Source organism: Pseudonaja textilis, chromosome Z (assembly GCF_049901715.1).
Source record: "Pseudonaja textilis isolate UNSWEBS1 chromosome Z, rPseTex1.2, whole genome shotgun sequence".
NCBI classification, from domain to species: domain Eukaryota; kingdom Metazoa; phylum Chordata; class Lepidosauria; order Squamata; family Elapidae; genus Pseudonaja; species Pseudonaja textilis.
In genome coordinates this window covers 59,377,890-59,397,000 of record NC_142008.1, presented here as the reverse complement: position 1 = coordinate 59,397,000, position 19,111 = coordinate 59,377,890, and the positions used below count along the sequence as shown (strand labels likewise).

Here is a 19,111-nt window from a genome sequence, read left to right as displayed (position 1 = left end):
GTTAAAATCACCCAAAAGACAAACTTTCTTGTATTGCAAATCCTTAATTTTATTATATAATTTTTGAAAAAAAGTTTCTTGTGGCCCATTTGGTGCATATATTTCAACCAATAGTTTCTTTCTGTTTTCCAGTTCAATCTCTATCATCAAGATCCTACTCTCTTTATCTCTGAAAATTTCTTTCACCAAAATCCAATCTTTTATGTATAGTGCCACACCTCTTTTCTTTTGTGCTGGATAGTGGTGATTTTTTCCCCTAATTTTTTATTGTCTAACAAATACTTTCGTTCTTCTGTTATATGCACTTTCTGTAGGGCTATTATATCAACATTTAACCTTTGTAAATTATTAAGCTCTTTTTTCCTTTTCACTGGGGACTTTATACCATTAATATTCATTGATATCAGTTCACATCCTTCTCTTTTTTATCTATTTCTTTGTCTAGTGCTTCTTGTTGTTCTAATTTCTTTAGGCTCTTTATCTGTACTTTTATATTCTTCCATTTTTCCTCATCTTCTATATCGTCTGTCTTTATTATTTAATGAACTTCCTTCTATATTTGTTGTTTCTATTCCTCTTTCTTCTGTTATTTCTTTTTCTACAACTGCCTCTTCTGTCTCTTCTTCACTCGTAAATTGTTCATCATAGAACTCTTCCACTTTGTTAAGTGTGTCTAGTCAATATTTTTTCTCCTGCCACATGACCATAATACCCTGTCAACTATCTAAAATTCACGTTATATTTTATCAATTTTGTTGTTAAAAATGATAGGGTCTTCTTAGGTTTCTTATTCTCCTTGGTACTTGTTTTAGGACAGTTATCTGTTTTCCCCTGTGTTCAATCGGGTCATCTCTTGCTCTATGCAAAATTTTATAATGAATTTATTTTTTAACTAGTTGAACATGGACTTCTCTTGGGAGATTGTGCCTCCTTGCACAGTTCATCTACACCCTGTACAATTCATCCATTTCTGTTAACATCTTTTCTTTTTCATTCCCAATGCTTTTGCAAGTATGTCTGCCATCACATCTGGTAGATCTTCGCCTTTTTCTTCCTTCAAATGTTGGAATCTCAGGTAGTGGGCTGCCTTTTCTACCTCCAAAAAGATTACTTTGATTCTAACTCTTTGTTTGTTTTTTCCAATTTTTCAGTTATGTCGTCAACCCTCTTTTCCTCCTTCTCCATCCTTGTCTATTTTCTCTTGCTTTTTTCGGACTATTGCTGGAAACATTCAATTTTTTCATCTATTATTTGTATTTTTTCTTTTAATTCCATTCTCACAACCCCTATCTCTTTTTTCATGTCCTCATGGTTTTTTACCATCATTTTTTGCATATTCAACATTAGGCCTTGTAGATCTTTTATGGAGTTTGATCTTTCTTTTGGCAGCATTTCATCAATAGCCTTTGCATGGAGGGACTTGCCATAATCACCATTGTCATCGTTTGTGTGGGCATCTTTTTTCCTGTACCTATCTTAGACAAATTTGTGTTGCTTGTCATTTTAAACAGTCTTATCACAATATTATTTTTATCCACTTCTCCCAGTCTTTTTCTTTCTTATTAGAGCCCTCCACTTCTATCAACCTTCACCTTCCCTTTATTTTACAGTACAATGTAGTACAATAGATATCTTCCTACAGTCTTCTTATAACAGTTTTCAAGCAATAATTATACTAATGGTAATGATATTTTTCTACTACTCCTTCCTACTATTAAATACTCTATAATTCAATAAGCTATAGTTAACAATTACTTAATAATTACTTAATCCCTTATTAAATACTCAGTAATCCCAATTTATCAGTTATTAAAGTCAATAATATACTAATGTTTATATTATTATTCTTATATAACTTCTATTCCAAAAAAGTTAATTCTAGTCAAATTACTATAGCAATAGTGTCAATGTCAATAATATTTCAATAAAATATTATTAAATATCTCTATGAATAAGTTATATAATATAATAATAATAAGATATAATATATTAGGAGAGTTAAGTTGGGTATTAACATATAATTTATATCAATCCACTAGCAGAAAACCTAACAGCAAATATATAAATCTAGAAACGAATAGTATGTATCTATATAATATTACCAATTTCAAATATCAAAAAATTCGGTTCCAAATCTCTAAATGTGGAGAGAAACAAAAATTTTTGAGTCCCTCTCAATTATCAAAAATCCTAGTGTTGTATATATGGGACAAAGTGCCCAATATCTTCAAGATCAGAGATATCCCTTTTTTTGGATCTGTTACAGTTCATTACTATTTAGTTTTAATCTACTCTTCCTTTTCCTCAATTACCAGCTGGTGTCTCTCACACACCACTACAATGTTTCTCTATCATCTTTAAATTTGCTGTCTCATTCTCTCTATACCATCCATTTTAATCCAAAGTTTCTTTACTCAAGAGTCTTGTTCTCAATCCAAAAAAGGGGAAAAAGACAAAAAGATTTTTTAAAAAAATAAAAAAAGAGCAAAGAGCAAAAGTCCAGTCCAGTCTCTTCAATTATCTATTATCAACTTTCCAAGTTTATTATTCTGGATCTCCTCCGATCTTCTTTCTACTTTGCTGTCTGCACTGATCTCCTACACCCACAATGGTTATTAAAAGTCTCTGCTGTCCATATTAAGTCCAAAAATTCACTCTTCAAAACCACTCCAATCACCAATCCAATCTTATTCTTTGCGACTGTATATACCAAATCTTCTCGTCAATCCAACCTCATTTTTTTCCTTTGGCTTCCCTATCTTCTTCTGATCGTTCCACCCACTATTTATCTTGCTACTCCATTAAGTACTAGTTAGAGCTGGCTCCAATTGCCGGATTTTCTTTGATTAATTCCACTACTGCGCTTCCCTTCATTTAAGGTTGTCAAAGTTGTCAGTTTAGATTGCACCATCATTCCTCTATTTCACCGCTTTTATGATCAGCTGTCAGCCTTCATGGATGGCCATTGCTGGTCATCCTTTCTCTGCTCACTCATTCCCGGTTATGTTCTGTTCTCCAGCATGGACCACTGCCCATGTAGGATCTTCAGAACCCCCACACTTTCAGGACTCCCTAAAAATCTCCCTTTTACTCCAAAGAGTCCTGCAAAGCGGGGACAGAGGTTTGTGTTTTGCAGAGTCTCCTGCTTGCACATCTCCTCTCCCTGACAGCTGGTTCTTCCCCCCTCAATGAGTTTTTAATGAGTCTAATTCTACATTAATGGAAGTAAGCAGTGAGGTACCACTAGGTTCCATCTTAGGCTCAGTATTCTTCAATATCTTAATAAATGACTTAGATGAGGGAATAGAAGGGGAACTTACCAAATCTGTAGATGATACTAAGCTGGCAGGAATAATCAACACCTATATGGTAGGCTCAAGATAAAAATGGATCTTGACAGACTTGAACACTGGGGCCCTATCTAACAAAATGAAATTCAATGTAGAGAAGAGTAAAATCCTTAGGCTTTACTTAGGGAAGAAAAACCAAAAGTACACATATAGACTGGGTAAAACTAGGCTTAATAGCAGAAACTGTGAGAGAAATCTTGGAGTGTTAGTGGACAACCAGCGAAATATGATCCAGCAATGTGCAGCAGCCACCAAAAAAGGCTAATACAATCCTGGGTTGTATAAACAGAGGCATAGAATCAAGATCATGAAGTATTAGTGCCACTTTACAAAATCCAAGTAAGACCATACCTGGAATACCACAACCAATTTTGGTCATCACACTACAAAAAAGATGTTGAGTCTTGGAAAAGGTTCAGTGAAGAGCAACTAAGATGATCAAAGCCTAGAGATTAAATCATATGAAGAATTGCTGTAAGTTTTGGGTCTGGCTAGTCCAAAGAAAAGAAGCATTAGGGGTGACATGATAGCAGTATTCCAGTGTTTGAGGGGCTGCCACAAAGAACAGGGGTCAAATTATTCTCCAAAGCACCAAAGGGCAGGACAAGAAATAGTTGGAAACTAATTAATGAGAGAAACAACCTGGAATTAAGGAGAAACTTCCTAACAGTGAAAACAATTAGCCAGTGGAACAGCTTGCCTCCAGAAATTGTGGATGCTCACTTTTCTGAGATGGTATTCTATTCTATTCTATTCTATTCTATTCTATTCTATTCTATTCTATTCTATTCTATTCTATTCCTTTCAGAAAAACAACAAAGTGGAGGCCAACCTGCCTCAGGAGGAGTGATGTTCCATAAAAAAGAGGTCACCACCAAGAAAAGAATCTTTTTCTCATGGGCTGACCAGATGGACATCTAGAATCAATGAGCTCTGTAACTTGCCCAGGCTTCTCATCCTGGTGGGTAGCTATAACAGGGGAGAGGCAGTCCTTCAAATAGAAGCAGTCCTTCAAATTGTCCCAGGCCATATTAGGGGTTTAAAAGGCTAATTAACAACACCATGAATAGTATCTTAAGTGGATTGGTAGACAGACAGTAGAGATGAGATAAGTGTAAGCCTAGGTTTGTGCAAAACTGTTCAGGCCACTGCATTCTGAACTAACAGAAATTTCCAAAAATTCTTCAAGTTCAGCCCCATGTAAAGCATATTATAATAGTCTACACAAAAGTTGATCTAGGGTGAGATCTGTGAGAAGGGCAAGTTCATTTCAGACATATTAAATCAGGGGTTGACAACTTTTTGGACCTCAGGGACCACCAAACTCATACTTTTAAATCCCGAGGACCACTAATACAAATAAAAAAATAAAGATAATATATTTATTATATATATATATATATATATATATATATATATATATATATATATATATATATATATATGTGTGTGTGTGTGTGTGTGTGTGTGTGTGTGTGTGTGTGTGTATAATATAATATAATTTAGGTTTCTTCAGGTATTTTCCCCATGTCTTAATATTTGTGCTTTTATTATAGCAACATTCGGCAGAATCTCATCTGCCATCCTCAGGCTTGTGTATTGAGTTCTTTTTAATCTTGAGGGTCAGGCTTAGCATGCATATATGTGTGTGTGTGTGTGTGTGTGTGTGTGTGTGTGTTTTGTTAAGTTTTCGCGGGTACTTACACGTATGGCATTCAGCTTTGTTCGGGTATTTTCCTACGTCATTGTCTTTAAAAGCACAACTACAATGACGAGGGAAAATACCCGAACAAAGCTGAATGCCATATATATATATATATATATATATATATATATATATATACTTATATAAGTATATATATACTTATTTAATTATAACAAAATCATAAATGCTTAATCATAATTGTGGGGCAGAGCAAAGGGAAAGGAGGGGCCTCTCTTGTCCTTTGGTAAGAAAGAGGGGCCTGGAGGCTGGGAAGGTCTGGACAGGGAGGAACCGGCTCCTCCTCAAATGGAAAGAAAGTAGAGTCCCCCCAATCTGGTCTCCTGTCATTTCATATCTCCCCCAAGTCAGAGGAAATCTCTCTCTCCTTTGCCAGGTGTGGCTGCCTGGAGTTGGGGGAGGGAAGGAGGGGCGGGCTGGAAGCGCCAAGGAAGATGGGCTCCTAATAACCAGGCAACACCCCCCCTCAGCCTCCACACAAAAAAAAACTCCCCACCCCCCTGAGGAGAAGCTCCAGGTGTTTCCTGCTGCTTCCAAGCAGAGAAGGATCCCTCCTCATGTGGAGCTGAAGGGGGTGGTGTAGAGCCCAGAAAAGCTCTCGCCTGCACAAACAGGTTATTAGGAGCCCATCTTCCTCAGTGCTCTTTTGGTCTGGGCATTTGGTCTCCACCCACCCCATCCCATGCCAAAGGAAAGCCAGCCAGGCTTCTCCTTCCCTCCTATCCTTCCCCTTGCTCCTTTCCCCCACTCAATCCTACTTCGGAACAGAGGAGTGTGTGCTGGAAATGTGTGTTGGCATTTCCAACACACATTTCTCTGGTGCTTGCCTGCAATTCTTCACATTCCTCCAGGCCAGGCTTGCAGAGGTGGGAGAGCAGCCCTGATGTCTCTGCTGCCCCACCCCCATCCATCACTGCCTGAGGAAGCCACAGGAAAAAATAGTGAGCAGAAACATAACTCTCACTGGGGCAAAAGAACAGAGATCGGAAGGCATAGATAACAGAAAGCGGTGCTTTTCAAAGGTGGCAGCTTCTGTCTTCTCTTGCCTGTGCCTTCTTCAATCTCCACTCTTTCACACCAGTGAGAGCTATGTTTCTGCTCACTTTTCCTGTGCTTTCCCTGGGAGTGATGGCTGGGGGTGGACGACAACAGAGCAGAGCACCAAAAGGGATGAGAAAACTGATGCCACTGATGCTGCCCCATTCTGGACATCTGAACTGGATGATGAGCATAGACTTGCCCACTCCACCCCCTCCCACCACCACCAGCCAATATTTTCCCTGCCATGGGCCCTCCCTACAGCCCGCAGCCATCAAGGAAGGGCCCAGGCCAGGAGAAGCGAGCTGGAAGTTGTGGGACTGCCGTGCAAATCCAAGTAGTGCAGTGCTCCTGCATCTTCCGTCCATCTCCATCACTGCTTAAGCCTGCCTGTGCCACCAGCCCTCTCTTGCTGCAACAGCACCATCACCTCGTCCTGGCTGTGGATGGCGCAGTCTTGTGTTCCCGAGCAGCCTGGATTAATTGCTTTTGGATGGACATTTCTTTGTGGCTCACCAAAATTTTCTCATGGACCACCAGTGGGCCATGGCCCACCATTTGGCGACCACTGTATTAAATCATTCTCTTAAATAAATATGGGAGATGAGTAATTGAAATCAGGGGTGGGCTTTAAAATTTTTAGCAACTAGTTTTCTAGGTAGGTGTGGCCATGGTGGGTGTGGCCTACTTGGCCTCCTGCACCATGGTGGGGGGTTGTTTTCACCCTCCCCAGGCTCCAGAGGATTTCTTCAAGCCTCCAGGAGGACGAATAGCCTCTCCAGGCCCCAGAGGCTCTCTAGAGGCTGGAAATAGGTAGGAGGCCCATTTTTTGTCATCCCTAAGCCCTGTACTTACCTGGCATCCAAAACGGGCCACATGGAGACTCCTGGGAGAGGTGGAGTAGGGGTGGGGTGGGGTGGGATGAGCCAGGGGCGGGATTTATTGGTTTGTTGAACCAGCCACAAAATTAGGTACTGCCTTGCCCACCCCTGATTGCAATATGTTTTGCCTAAAATCTTACAAACATTAACATATGAAAGTGCTGAAAAAATAATCACGATGGAAAAAAGCAACAACAATTAAAAAAGGGGGCAAAGAATGACAACCAGTCTAATCATTCAGGTTTATATTTTAAATTAATGCATAAAATTAGCCACAAATTATCATCTGTTTTCTAGTTACATAGATTAAAAATATTTTTTTTAAGCCAACCATGGGGCAAAACTTTTGATAGGACTAGGATGCTCAAGAAGGTCAGCCAACAGTCACAGAATATAATCTTTGTGGAAGGTGGAATGGAATGGCTACATAAACTCTATAGACCTAGAGGTCATGTGAACAATAATCACAAAGATATTATACCTTAGCACAGTTAATCTCTTTGCCATGCACCATGGTTTGTTTCGTATGAGAGATATGAGTTTTTTCTTTTCTTCTACTTGTTCCTTTAGCTTGTCCAGTTCTTCTTCAGAGAGAGAATCATCATCTGAAGAATTTGGAGTGGAAGAGGAGGAACTAGGAGTAAAAACCCAATATCAAACCAAATCTAAATTCACATGATAATATAGTAATTCTTAAAAATCTTGTATAAAAATATTGTATGTAAGTTTGCATGCTGCCCATCTATTATCATTGTGATTCTTAGCAGCTTAAAAATGATAAAAAGATAATGAAAAACGATTATAATTTAAAATTATTAAATAAAGGCTAGAAACCAAGGGGACATGGGACACGGATCTTCCCTCTACCACATCAGTTATTCCCAGTGTACTAGGTATATAATATAGGATAATATATTTAATATAGTATATTAAAATATGGCCAGAAAGGACATTAAAAGAAATAGCATTTCCTAGTGGTGGTGGGTGCAAGTTATTCACCTGAAGAACTACAGCAGGCATTTCCAACCCACAGTCATGGAAGTTAGTAATGTGGCCCCACAAGATTGTAGACATTTAACATTGTTATAAGATTAATAAACAATAACTATATTTTATATGCAGCCCAAGATAATTTATTTTCACTCAATGTGGTTCAGGCAAGCCAACAGATTGGACATCGAGTTTAACAAATAATTTAATTATCCATAGAGCTTAATGGATAATTTTAGGAAGTAAGCACTTCCACCCATAGGAGGGTGGGGCAGATCACTTCGGTCAAAATAATAACATTTGGAATGGGAGAAGATATAATAGTATATTGCCCACTAGAACACAGGGGAAATTTCTGGATGCCTATCAATTTTTGGAGGAGATGACTAGATCCGATGTAGAAGTCTATAGTTTACCACTATAATTTCATGGTTACATGTTGGTTTTTCTTATTTATTACTTTACTGATACACTTAGGTTAATACTTTTTTTAAAAAAAAACCTGCTCCTTGCTATAATTTTCTGGAAGACACTTGTCAGATTGCTATGGATCCAGACCTTGGGAGCACATATGAATCATCTTGTAAATTAGCAAATAGAGCTTGTCCTATACAGAAAATGAGGGTGTGATCATAATAGCAGCAGGGCTAAGACTTGGAGAACTTGATGATCATAGGAGAGATAGAAGATGGAATTGTCAGCAGTTGTCAGATCCCTACAAGTGATACTGCCATTCAATTGGGGGAAGTGGGGGCTTGAATTTGATTCATTACTATTGCCTGTGAAAAGTGTTATTGTATAACTTTATCGTGGCACTAAAGTGCCCTGAGATATTCTTACCTCTTGGAGAAATGTTTGGGGGGAGGGACATGTGGGTTGTTTCACTTTGAAAGCCAGCAGAAGATGGCCATTGGAACATATGCTTATCTGTTTCTCAGAGTGGCCGGTACAATAACATCTTCACATCTGTGGATTGACTGAATCTACATCTGGCTAAAGGGAGGGGTCTCTACTGCTTTAATTCTACTTGTCTTTCCTAAGGGTACTCAGATGCTACTTTGAATGTATTGCTATCACTTCTTCTCAATAAAAGGTTCCTTTTGAAATACTTCATTTTTAAGAGTTTTTACTTTCTTGAGTTAGAAGTAGAGGCAATCCTTACAGCAATAGGGAAGCTGGCCACATGGTTTTAGTTCCAAACCGATGCTGTAACAAATTACTTAAAAAGACTGTAACCAAGAAAGTGATGAACAGTAGCTTCCTAGCATTTTAATAGCTTTATCATGCATGTTTGTACTTAGGATTCCTTTATCACTCTCAACTCCTACATCCCTTAAGTGCCTGTGAGTAACATTGCTGATACAAATCATCATCATCATCACATACTACAAGCCCCACAAATTCAATTTAACACAGTATTATTTGGAATAAAATAGTTGAAAATATCAGTTACTGGTACTTCTGTGAAAGGATATCTTGCCCTGGAGCTGGGCAACTCTTGGGCCACAGGTCCAGTCCTGTTCTTCTGGTTCTGTGCAATTTAATAGGCTGTAACATGGGCAGTAATCAGCAGCTCAACTTGTACTACTATACAGAATTGAAGATTGTTCACAAGGAACGTGTGTCAGATACATAAGCAGTTTGGTAGCAATATTTTCAGTCTAATAAACTTTGTTAAACAGCATAAAGCATTTCAAACTCAAACTCTACCATGGACCTCACTCCATTCCTAAGAGGTCCTTAAAGGGAGCATGCATAAGCGCACCAGCATGCCTACCATCCCTGTTTTACCATTCCCATTTATCTGTATTTATTTCCTATGTTCATACCTATACTTGTTTTCTTGTACAAACAAATAAACAAAGAAAGAAATAAGCATAAGCTTTTGTTTCAGCTTATTTCATCAGATTAAGTGGAATGATTAGATTGATATAAAATTTAAATTGAGATGAGGTGAGGAAGAAGAGGAACCAATTGGTTATGTAGATGTAGGTTACATGTAAAACAGAATACAAATATCTTATCAATTAGCAGTTATGTGTTAAAGGTCAAAGGTCCATTGTGTTTTTAAGACCTGCAGAGGCAGTTTGAAAATGTTTATGTAGTATGTGATTTTAATACTTTTTCAACTGATATAACTTTCTTCCTATAATACCTACAGATTGGGATTATGGGATTGAAATATCTGAATACTCTTGGTACAGCCCAGCAATATTTATGAGAGAGAACATTGGTCAAAATGCACAAATGGGGCTCCATGAAAGTCACAGCACAGAACTTTCAAGTTACACTTAAACATGAGTTTCTGAGATTAAAGCTGTGTTAATGCACTTCCATGGTAATTTGATGCAGTCTAGATAGAAATCCACAATTTTTTCAAGTTTCAGATATCTACTCTGAGGAAAAAAATAGAAACTACCCTGACAACTCTCAGATGAGCTGTCTTATTTGCACCAGATTGCTCAAACACAGAACATAATTACATGTCTTTCATTGAGTCTCATTGCATAGTATTTTGATGTATTTTGATGGCAGAATTAGAAACCAGTAATTTGTCAATCAGTGAAATGAATAAGAAATATATTATTTTTCCATTGTACTCATATACAAAATACTAACCATTATGAACAAATCTCTGGATTTTTGATCTGGGAAAATGAAAATGTCATACCTTTCACCTGTATTTTCTTTCTTCTTATTGTCCTTTCCTTTTGCTTTCTTGTTTTCAATCCCCTTTTGCTTTTTGTCTTTCTTTTTCTTCCCTTTTACTGTTTCCTCAACTTCATTTTCTTTGTCATCATTATATGCTTTCTGTTTTTTCTTTTTATTTGGTTTCTTCCTCTTGGATACTTCCAGCTCTTCATTTTCATTGGCAGTGTCTTTCTGATAACTCTCTTTTCTGTTTACCTTGACAATTTTGGGGGCTACTTTTTCTTTCTCCTCTTCTTCATAATAATCTGTGTTTTAAAAAGTGTTTTACTTAAAAAAAAACCCTGAAGAGTTTGAAGTTATTGAGAATATTGTCTTTTATTACACAAATGCAGACATTTCTTAAATGTAAAATAATGACTAAATTTTCAAAATGCACTCTTCTGCAAAATCCAGACTTACTGCTACTTAGAACTATTGAAATCAATGGAGTTTAATTACTCATATGTTTGAATCCATCCTCCTTTTTTGTGTAATTTATAAATATAACAGTGATTCTTAGGTATTGATAATGACTTAAGAGTGATATCCTGAAATATATTAGTGATATATTTGATGCATTAGCAAAGAATGATATTTCAGTTTGCTTTATAAATTGGAGAAAAATAACTAAAAGTGAAAAATATAATGGGCTATTATATTGAATAAATTTTCCTGAAAAATTGCAGCTCTGATCTTCTTCAAATATCAATTTAACAATTCACAAACTGAAAGATTAGAGTCAAACTTGTCATATGTGAACTGCAAAAGTACTGATAGCTAGTATACTAGATGGCAGAAAAGGGATACTAAAATTTCATTTTTTTTATTCCATCTTATAGTTTATCAGATGAACTATAAGATGCTTTTTTTGCAGCCTTTGTTCAGTGTGAGGAAAAATTACATTTTACAGAGGTCTATTGATATTGGTTACTTTTAGGAAATTGTGAAATTTCCCTGGTGGGCAGTGTTCAAGCAAAAGCTGTAAAAGAGTTGCAATAATTTTACATTTCAGAAAACCTACTTGTAATCTGAAAGATTAAACTAAAAGGTAATCAAATTGGTGATTTTGTAAATTAAGATTATATTTTGTGTCAGCCCTTAACAAAATATCTAAGCAAAAGTTAAGTTTTATATAAAGGCCACATTTGTTTTTATCCAAGTGTGGAAACACACAGTCATTTGAACAATGCTTGAGTGAGTGCAATTGCATGCATGCTCAGGAAAATAAATTTTAACATACGTTTTCAAAAGACAGCCGCTATTCATATTTTATTTACCTTCACTTTCTGTGTCACTCTCCATTTGTCCATCAATCTCCATCCCAGCTGCAAAGTAAAACCAAGCATCACATTTGTTGTCATCATTTTAATTTTAATAGTAGATTACTCTTAGGAGAAAAAACTTTTTCTTGCCATAAATCTGTCCTGAACTGAATTTTAAAATGTATGTTCCATTTTTTTATTTTTCTGATATTTCTAAAAATATGCAATTAATCAAGTTTCTCTTTGAACATGAAACTAGTGCCAATTAATTTTCTTGTAAGATGCTAAATACAAGATACACCGACTTGCTAAATATTGGAGAGCATACAAACCATCTTCCATAATAATCTGTAATTCACTTTTCTTCTTTACCATGATGGATGTTCTCTTTTAAAAACAACAGCTGCTTCAGATTCTAGTTTTATCCACTACTTAAAACTATGCCTTTTCTTATCCTTCCTTCTTTAGCTTATTATTATTACTATTATTATTATTCTGCATAAAGCAAGTCTATTTGTGAATTCAAAACTATTGGTTCCTTCTAACATTATTCTTGAATTACACAGTTGCTTCAACTGCCATGCTGCAGGCATAAGAGTGATTCATGATACGAATTCAGTTCAATCCCATCCAACCACTTTGAGCTCTGATCAGTTTTCAACAAAGAAAGCATCTGTTGGCATTGTGTTGCACTACATTATTTAAACATGAAGGAAAGCCCTTTGTTGAACAGTGCCTTATTTTTTGAAAACTAGGCTAACTTTCTACATGGCTTTTAAATGGGTTGTCACTAATATTTTTAATTTCTTTTCATCAGTTTAAAGAGCTTCCCCAACATGGTGATATATTTCAACTATCAATATTTCCATTCAGGATGGGTGGCTGTGTTGACTACAGATTCTATCTTGATATAAGTTTTAGACTTTTGAAAGGTATCAGTTCAAAGAACAATGGGTTCCAGTAAGGTGACGGAGATGTCAGCAACAGTCAGACATGAAAAACATGTGTGAAAAGTTCAATTATCTTTTTTCTTGCCCAACCTATCAACAGGAATCTTCCCTGACTGACAGTTTGCACCTGGGTAAGACTCAATATGGTTCAACTGGCATTCAAGGGGGATTGGACTTCACCATCTTATGCCCACAAAGGAATTCCAAACTAATTCCCCATTTTGCTCCTCTCTCTCTCTCTCTCTCTCTCTCAGTCTCCTTCCTACAATAGTGTCAAAATAGCAGGTGTGATTGGCAGTTAAAACCTTGTTCCTTTTTCATAGATAGTGTTTCCATTGTATATAAATAAAAGGGATGGAGCTTGAATTTTCTTCTAAGTTTCATATATATCTAGCTTCTATATATAATTTAAAAGACAATTCATATAATTATTAAACAAAAGAGAAGCCAGAACACAGACTTAATTTATTCCCTTAACTGTTACAATTGTGTTAAAGACCTTATGAATGTTAACTCTATTTAGAGCAGGACAGTTTTGATTGTTCTTCTTTCAAATAATGTTTTGCTTTTGTTCTTTTTTATATATTTTTTTGAAAAACCTTTATTAAACATTAAAAAAGAGTAAATACAAAATACAATACAACTCATTAAAATGAAAAACACTATAAACATTACAGATCATTTTGATGGTGCTTATATACCAATTATTGTTCCAATAAATATTTCATATTTCTGGTTATTTCTCATACATTATGGCAGCTAAAAAGACCAAATGAATGAGGGTGGATTTGTTGGAGCCCTGACACATTAACCTCTTTAAAATATTTCTTCCTTATTTATTTACTCACTTATTTCTATCATTTATCCATTTGTACCAGTTTTTCCAGACTGTATAGTACTCTGAGTCTTCCTTTTCTTTTGATTTTAGAGTAAGTTTATCCATTTCAGTGCAATTGTAGATTTTTTTGGATTATTAAACTCTCTGTTGGCATGAGGTCTCCTTTCCAACATTGTGTGAGTGATAGTCTCGCTTCAGTGATTATATGCAAAATTAAATATTTTTGTGTAGTCTCCTTTTATTATCCCCAATAGAAAAATTTCTCCTTTAAGTTCTATTTGGATGGTCGTAATTTCTTTTATCCATGTTCGTATTTTTATCCAATATTTCTTAACTTTCAGGCAAAGCCACCAGACGTGGAAGAAGGTGCCCTGTGTCTGCTTGCATTTCAAGAAGATCGGGCTTAAGTTGGGGTACATTTTGGCTAATCTCAAAGGAGCCAGATACCACCAATAACATATTTTATACTGATTCTCTTTATATACTGCCTATTTTGTTATTGTATAATTCTTTTTCCAAATTCTTTCCAAATCCTTCAAATCAATGTTGTGTCCCACATTTCTTGCCCATGCTATCATTGGGCCCTTCACTAATTCATCTGCCATATCAAACTCTAATTAGTAATTATATATCTTTGAAATTAATTTCTCTTCTGTGCCCTCTAAGAGTTTATCTAATTGATTTGGCTCTACTTCAATTCCTCCTGGTCTTTTTTATACCTTGTTTTTAATTGGAAGCACAGCCACCAATCTATATTCATCTCTTGATCTCTAGGTTCTTGATTTGTTTTTAATACTCCTTAGGGGATCTAAAACTTCATAATACTAGCCATTTTTCCAATTTCTAGGATATTGGGGTGTATCACAGCAGATACCCATCCTGGAATTTTTATATAGTGTTTGTTTTTATTTTCCCTCCATATTCGCATTAATGAATCTCTAATTATATGTCTATGGAAATAAGCCTCCTGGGTTCCACATGAAGTCATGCCACCCCACCTGGAAATCATGCCCCTCTAAAGTTAAGGTTCTTTTATTTCTTTGATTGGGCCAATCTTTAATCCACATTAAACCTGCTGCTTTGTAATATGTTTTCCAGGTTGGGAGTCCAAATCTACCTCTACTTCTATTATCCTGCAATGCACTTAATTCTATCCTTGCTCTTTATCCTGTCCAAATGAATTTCATAGTGATTTTATTTAAATCTGAAAAAAAAATTGTCCAATTTTACTGGGATCATTTGAAAGAAAAAAAGTAATCTTGGTAAAATATTCATTTTAATAGCTGCGATCCTGCCTAGTAGAAATAACTATTTTCTCCCACTTTTTTAAGTCTTTATTTACTGTACGAGATTTATATAATTGTCTTCTTTTATTGTTGAGCATCTTGCTATAAGTCAGATGCTCAAATATTTAACTTTCTTTGCAATTTGTAGACCTGTTTCTTCCTCTAATTTTTTTTCCTGGTTATCTGTTAAATTTTTTGTTATCATTTTAGTTTTGTCTTGGTTAATTGTTAGACCGGCAACTTCCCTGAATTTCTCTATCTCCCTTATTAGTTTTGGTCCTGATTCTATTGGTTCTTCTGTGAAGAATACAAGGTCATTCGCAAATGCTTGCACCTTATATTCTTCTTGTTTAATTTTTAACCCTTTTATTTCCCAATTAGATCGAATTCTTATCAACAAAATTTCTAATGTCAGGATAAAGAGCATAGGTGAAAGTGGACATCCCTGCCATACTCCTTTCCTTATTTCAAATGAATTTGTAGTTTCCCCATTAATTATTATACAAGCTTTCTGAACCAAGTAAATCAATCCTATCATTTTTTCAAATCTGTCTCCAAGTTTCATATCTTTTATTTGCTGGATCATAAATTGCCAATTTATCCTATCAAAAGCTTTTGGGTATTCAGAAAAACTAGCACAGCCTGTTTTTCTTGATGGGCCTCATAGTACTCCAGTACATTGATTACTGTTTTTGTGTTGTGTTTTATTTGTCTTGTTAGACATTTCCAAATGTATTTTACTATTTTTTTTCATTCTTTCTGCCATGATATTCATAAAATTTTTGTAATCAGTGTTTAATAAGGAGATTGGTCTATAATTTTTTTTTATCTGTGTGGTATCTGTGCCTTCTTTTGTATTAGGGCAAATAATATATCTCCATGATTCTGGTAGCCTTGCCTCTATTAATACCTCATTGCAAACTTCCAAAAGTATCAAATCAATTACTTCTCCTTAACTTTCATAGACTTCCCATGGTAATCCATCTGTTCCTGGCATTTTATTATTTTTTTGTTTTTGAATTGTCTCCCTTAATTTTTCTATTGTGATGTCCCTATTTAACATTACCCTTTCTTCTTCCATTAGTACTGACATGGTCTCCCCTTTTAAGTAGTGATTTATTTTCTCATCTGTAATTTGCTCTTGCTGATAGAGTTCTTTGAAGAACTCTTGTGCAATCCCTGTTTTCTTTTTCCATATTATATTGTAGTTTCCACTCTTTATCCTGTAACTGCTGAATCATTCTTTTTTCTCTTTCCTTTCTTAATCTATAAACAAGCCACCTTCCTGGCTTGTTGGCATGCTCAAAGTAGTTTTGTTTTGCAAATTTCAAAGCTCTTAAATTCTTTTCCTGTTCTAATATGTTTAATTTATGTTTGGCTAATACTCATTTACTTATAATTTGTTCATTCCCCGGTTTGTTTTGTAATTGGGATTCCAAATGTTTAATCTCATCCTGTAATCATTGTATTCTTTTTCTCTTTCTCCTTTTCCTTTTTGCATTGTAAGCTATCATTAACCCTCTTATATATGCTTTCATTGTGTCCCAAAAATTCTGTAAAGATGTATGATATTTTGTATTGCCTTTAAAAAATAGCTCTAATTCCTTTGTTAATCATCCAGTGTATTCCTTTTCTTTCAGAATTTCTGGGTTCAGCATCTTCCTCTTTGCCTTTGTTGTTCCTTCCATATTAATATTAGGGGACTATGGTCCGCCCATATGTTTGGTACAATTTCTATAATTTCTATATCTTTCATTGATGCTTTATTTATCCAGGCCATGTCAATTCTTGACCAGGATTTATGGGGGTTAGAGTAAAAGGTAAATTTATTCTCTTCTGGGTTTTGAATTCTCCAAATATCTATCAAATTTAATTCTTCTGTCATGTCAAAAAAAGGTTTAGGGAGGGTATTCTTTTTATTTTTATTTGGTCACTGCTATAATCCTTCTTTATATCTATGATTGTGTTGAAATCACCTTTCATACACATATCCTCTTTGCCTGTCTCTATTATTTTCTCGTGAACTTTCCTATAAAATTTCCCTTGTCCACTATTGGGTGCATATATAACCACTAACAGTATACTTTTCTTTTCCAATAATACTTCTGTTAGGCATCCAGAAATTATCCATAGTAATCAATCACTCCAAGACAAGCATAATCTTCAGTTGATTTATTAGGAACAGCTCTGGTATGTCTATGGAAATTTCCAAAATTGAAACTCATTCCCAGAATGTCTCAAGTCCACCCTATCTCCTCCCACTTATACACTTCATAAATCATGAGTACCAATTAACTGTAGCTGGAATTTTTAAATGTGACATACTAAATAACCTTGAACTGTTCAACTCCCTCACCCCTCCATTGTTCACATATTTTCTTGTGGCAGCTGATCTCAGAGCTGATAGGTGTCCCCCCTTGAAAACTCCTTCTCCTAGAAAAAAAACAACCAAACAGATACAAGGGTTAATACATTGTCCTTAAGCCCCTCTCTCCCCTCCAAACCCTTTGGTTTGTGGGGAAAGTCCTCATGGAATTGTGTAACCAATTGATCAACTCTTTACCCAACTCTTTACCCAACTCTTTACCCAACTCTTTACCCAACTAGCATCTGAGAGAGGGTATCCCTTCCATAAGACCAAATATTGCAATCGTCCATGGTGTAATCAAGAATTTTCTTAATTTCATAATGTGTTTCCCCCTGTACCGTTAATGGGTCAGGGGGAGCAATTGGCACTGATCTTATCATTGATGTAGCAGCTGGTTTTAGTAAACAACAATGGAACACTGGATGAATCTTTCCTAATAGTCAAGGAAGACTTAATTGGACAGTGACCAGATTGATAATTTTTGAAATTGGGAACGGACCCAAGAATTTTGGGCCCAGTTTCTTACTGGGCAGTTTCAACCTAAGATAATTGGTTGACAAATATACTTTGTCTTCCACTTTAAAGAAGCTGTTGAAAGGATTTATGTTTATCCATCTGTTTTTTATAATTTTTGCAGCTTCGGTCAAAGCTTTTTTTGTATCTTCCCATCCTTTCTTTAATGAGTTGATCCATTCTGTTATGGGCATGGATGTGGGAGGTTGTCTAGGTAACTCTGGCATAGGGACAAAGTCCATTCCAGTGTTGATTTGGAATAGAGTCAACCCCATGCTGCTATGTACTACATGATTGTAAGCAACCTCTGCAAAAGGTAATAACTCAGCCCAATTTTCTTGTTGATAATTTACATAGCATCTAATGTATTGGTGTTAGCCCTCATGGTGTTAGCCCTCCCCGCTGCTCCATTACAGGCCAGATGGAAAGCTGAGGATAATCCTTGGGAGGACCCAATGGACTTCAAAAATTCCCTCCAAGTTTTTGTGGTAAATTGTACCCTTCTGTCTGATATTATTCTATGAGGTACTCCATGTAGTCTATAGATATGTTTCATGAACAGCTTTGCAAGCTTTTTCGCAGATGGAAGTCCTTTACAGGCTACAAAGTGGGGCTGTTTAGAGAATAAGTCAATTACAGTCCAAATGATCATATTCCCTTCACTCTCAGGTAATTCCACAATAAAGTCCATTGCAATTTCTTCCCACGGTTGGGTTGGTTCAGCAACTTGTTGAAGGAGGCCAGGGGTTTTTCCAGTTCTGTGTTTCATTGTGGCACAAATTGAGCAACTTTTTACATAGTCCTCAATGTCAGGTTTCAGTTTTGGCCACCAGAACTGTCTTCTCAATAAATGTAGGGTTTTTAAGAATCCAAAGTGGCCTCCCAACTGTGAGTTGTGGCTATGCTTTAGTATCAATAGTCTTAGGGTTGTCAGTACATAAATCTTAATCACTTTCCAAGCTACCCCCTCATTCATTGTTAACTTGGTTTGAAGGTCCAGGAACTAAGGATCGGTCAATAGGGCAGTTTTCAATTCTGCAGTCAGCTTATCTTCCAGGTGTTTGGGGTTGTGGTTGGCTTGGGCTCAAGTGGTTACTTGGCCTGCCGATTGAGCTCCTGACATTAAGGCTTGTACTATTTCCTCTCAGTTGCTGTCAAACTGAGGTTTTCTGGACAGGGTGTCTGCCAATATATTTTTCCCTCTGGGGATATATTTAATGT

The 19,111-nt window shown here is 36.1% G+C and overlaps 1 protein-coding gene across 1 annotated transcript in view; it reads right to left on the bottom strand.

Moving 5' to 3' along the window:
- LOC113448125 (transmembrane channel-like protein 2) overlaps positions 1 to 12,310 on the bottom strand; it is a 176,477-nt gene extending 164,167 nt beyond the window's left edge. The window contains exons 1-4 of the mRNA XM_087917160.1: positions 12,268 to 12,310; positions 11,951 to 11,998; positions 10,654 to 10,939; positions 7,474 to 7,626 (exon numbers count right to left, since the gene is read on the bottom strand). Of these exons, the coding sequence (XP_087773286.1) occupies positions 7,474 to 7,626; positions 10,654 to 10,939; positions 11,951 to 11,998; positions 12,268 to 12,310 (530 nt within the window). The remainder of the gene's footprint in view (positions 1 to 7,473; positions 7,627 to 10,653; positions 10,940 to 11,950; positions 11,999 to 12,267) is intronic.
- Positions 12,311 to 19,111: the final 6,801 nt, after the last annotated feature.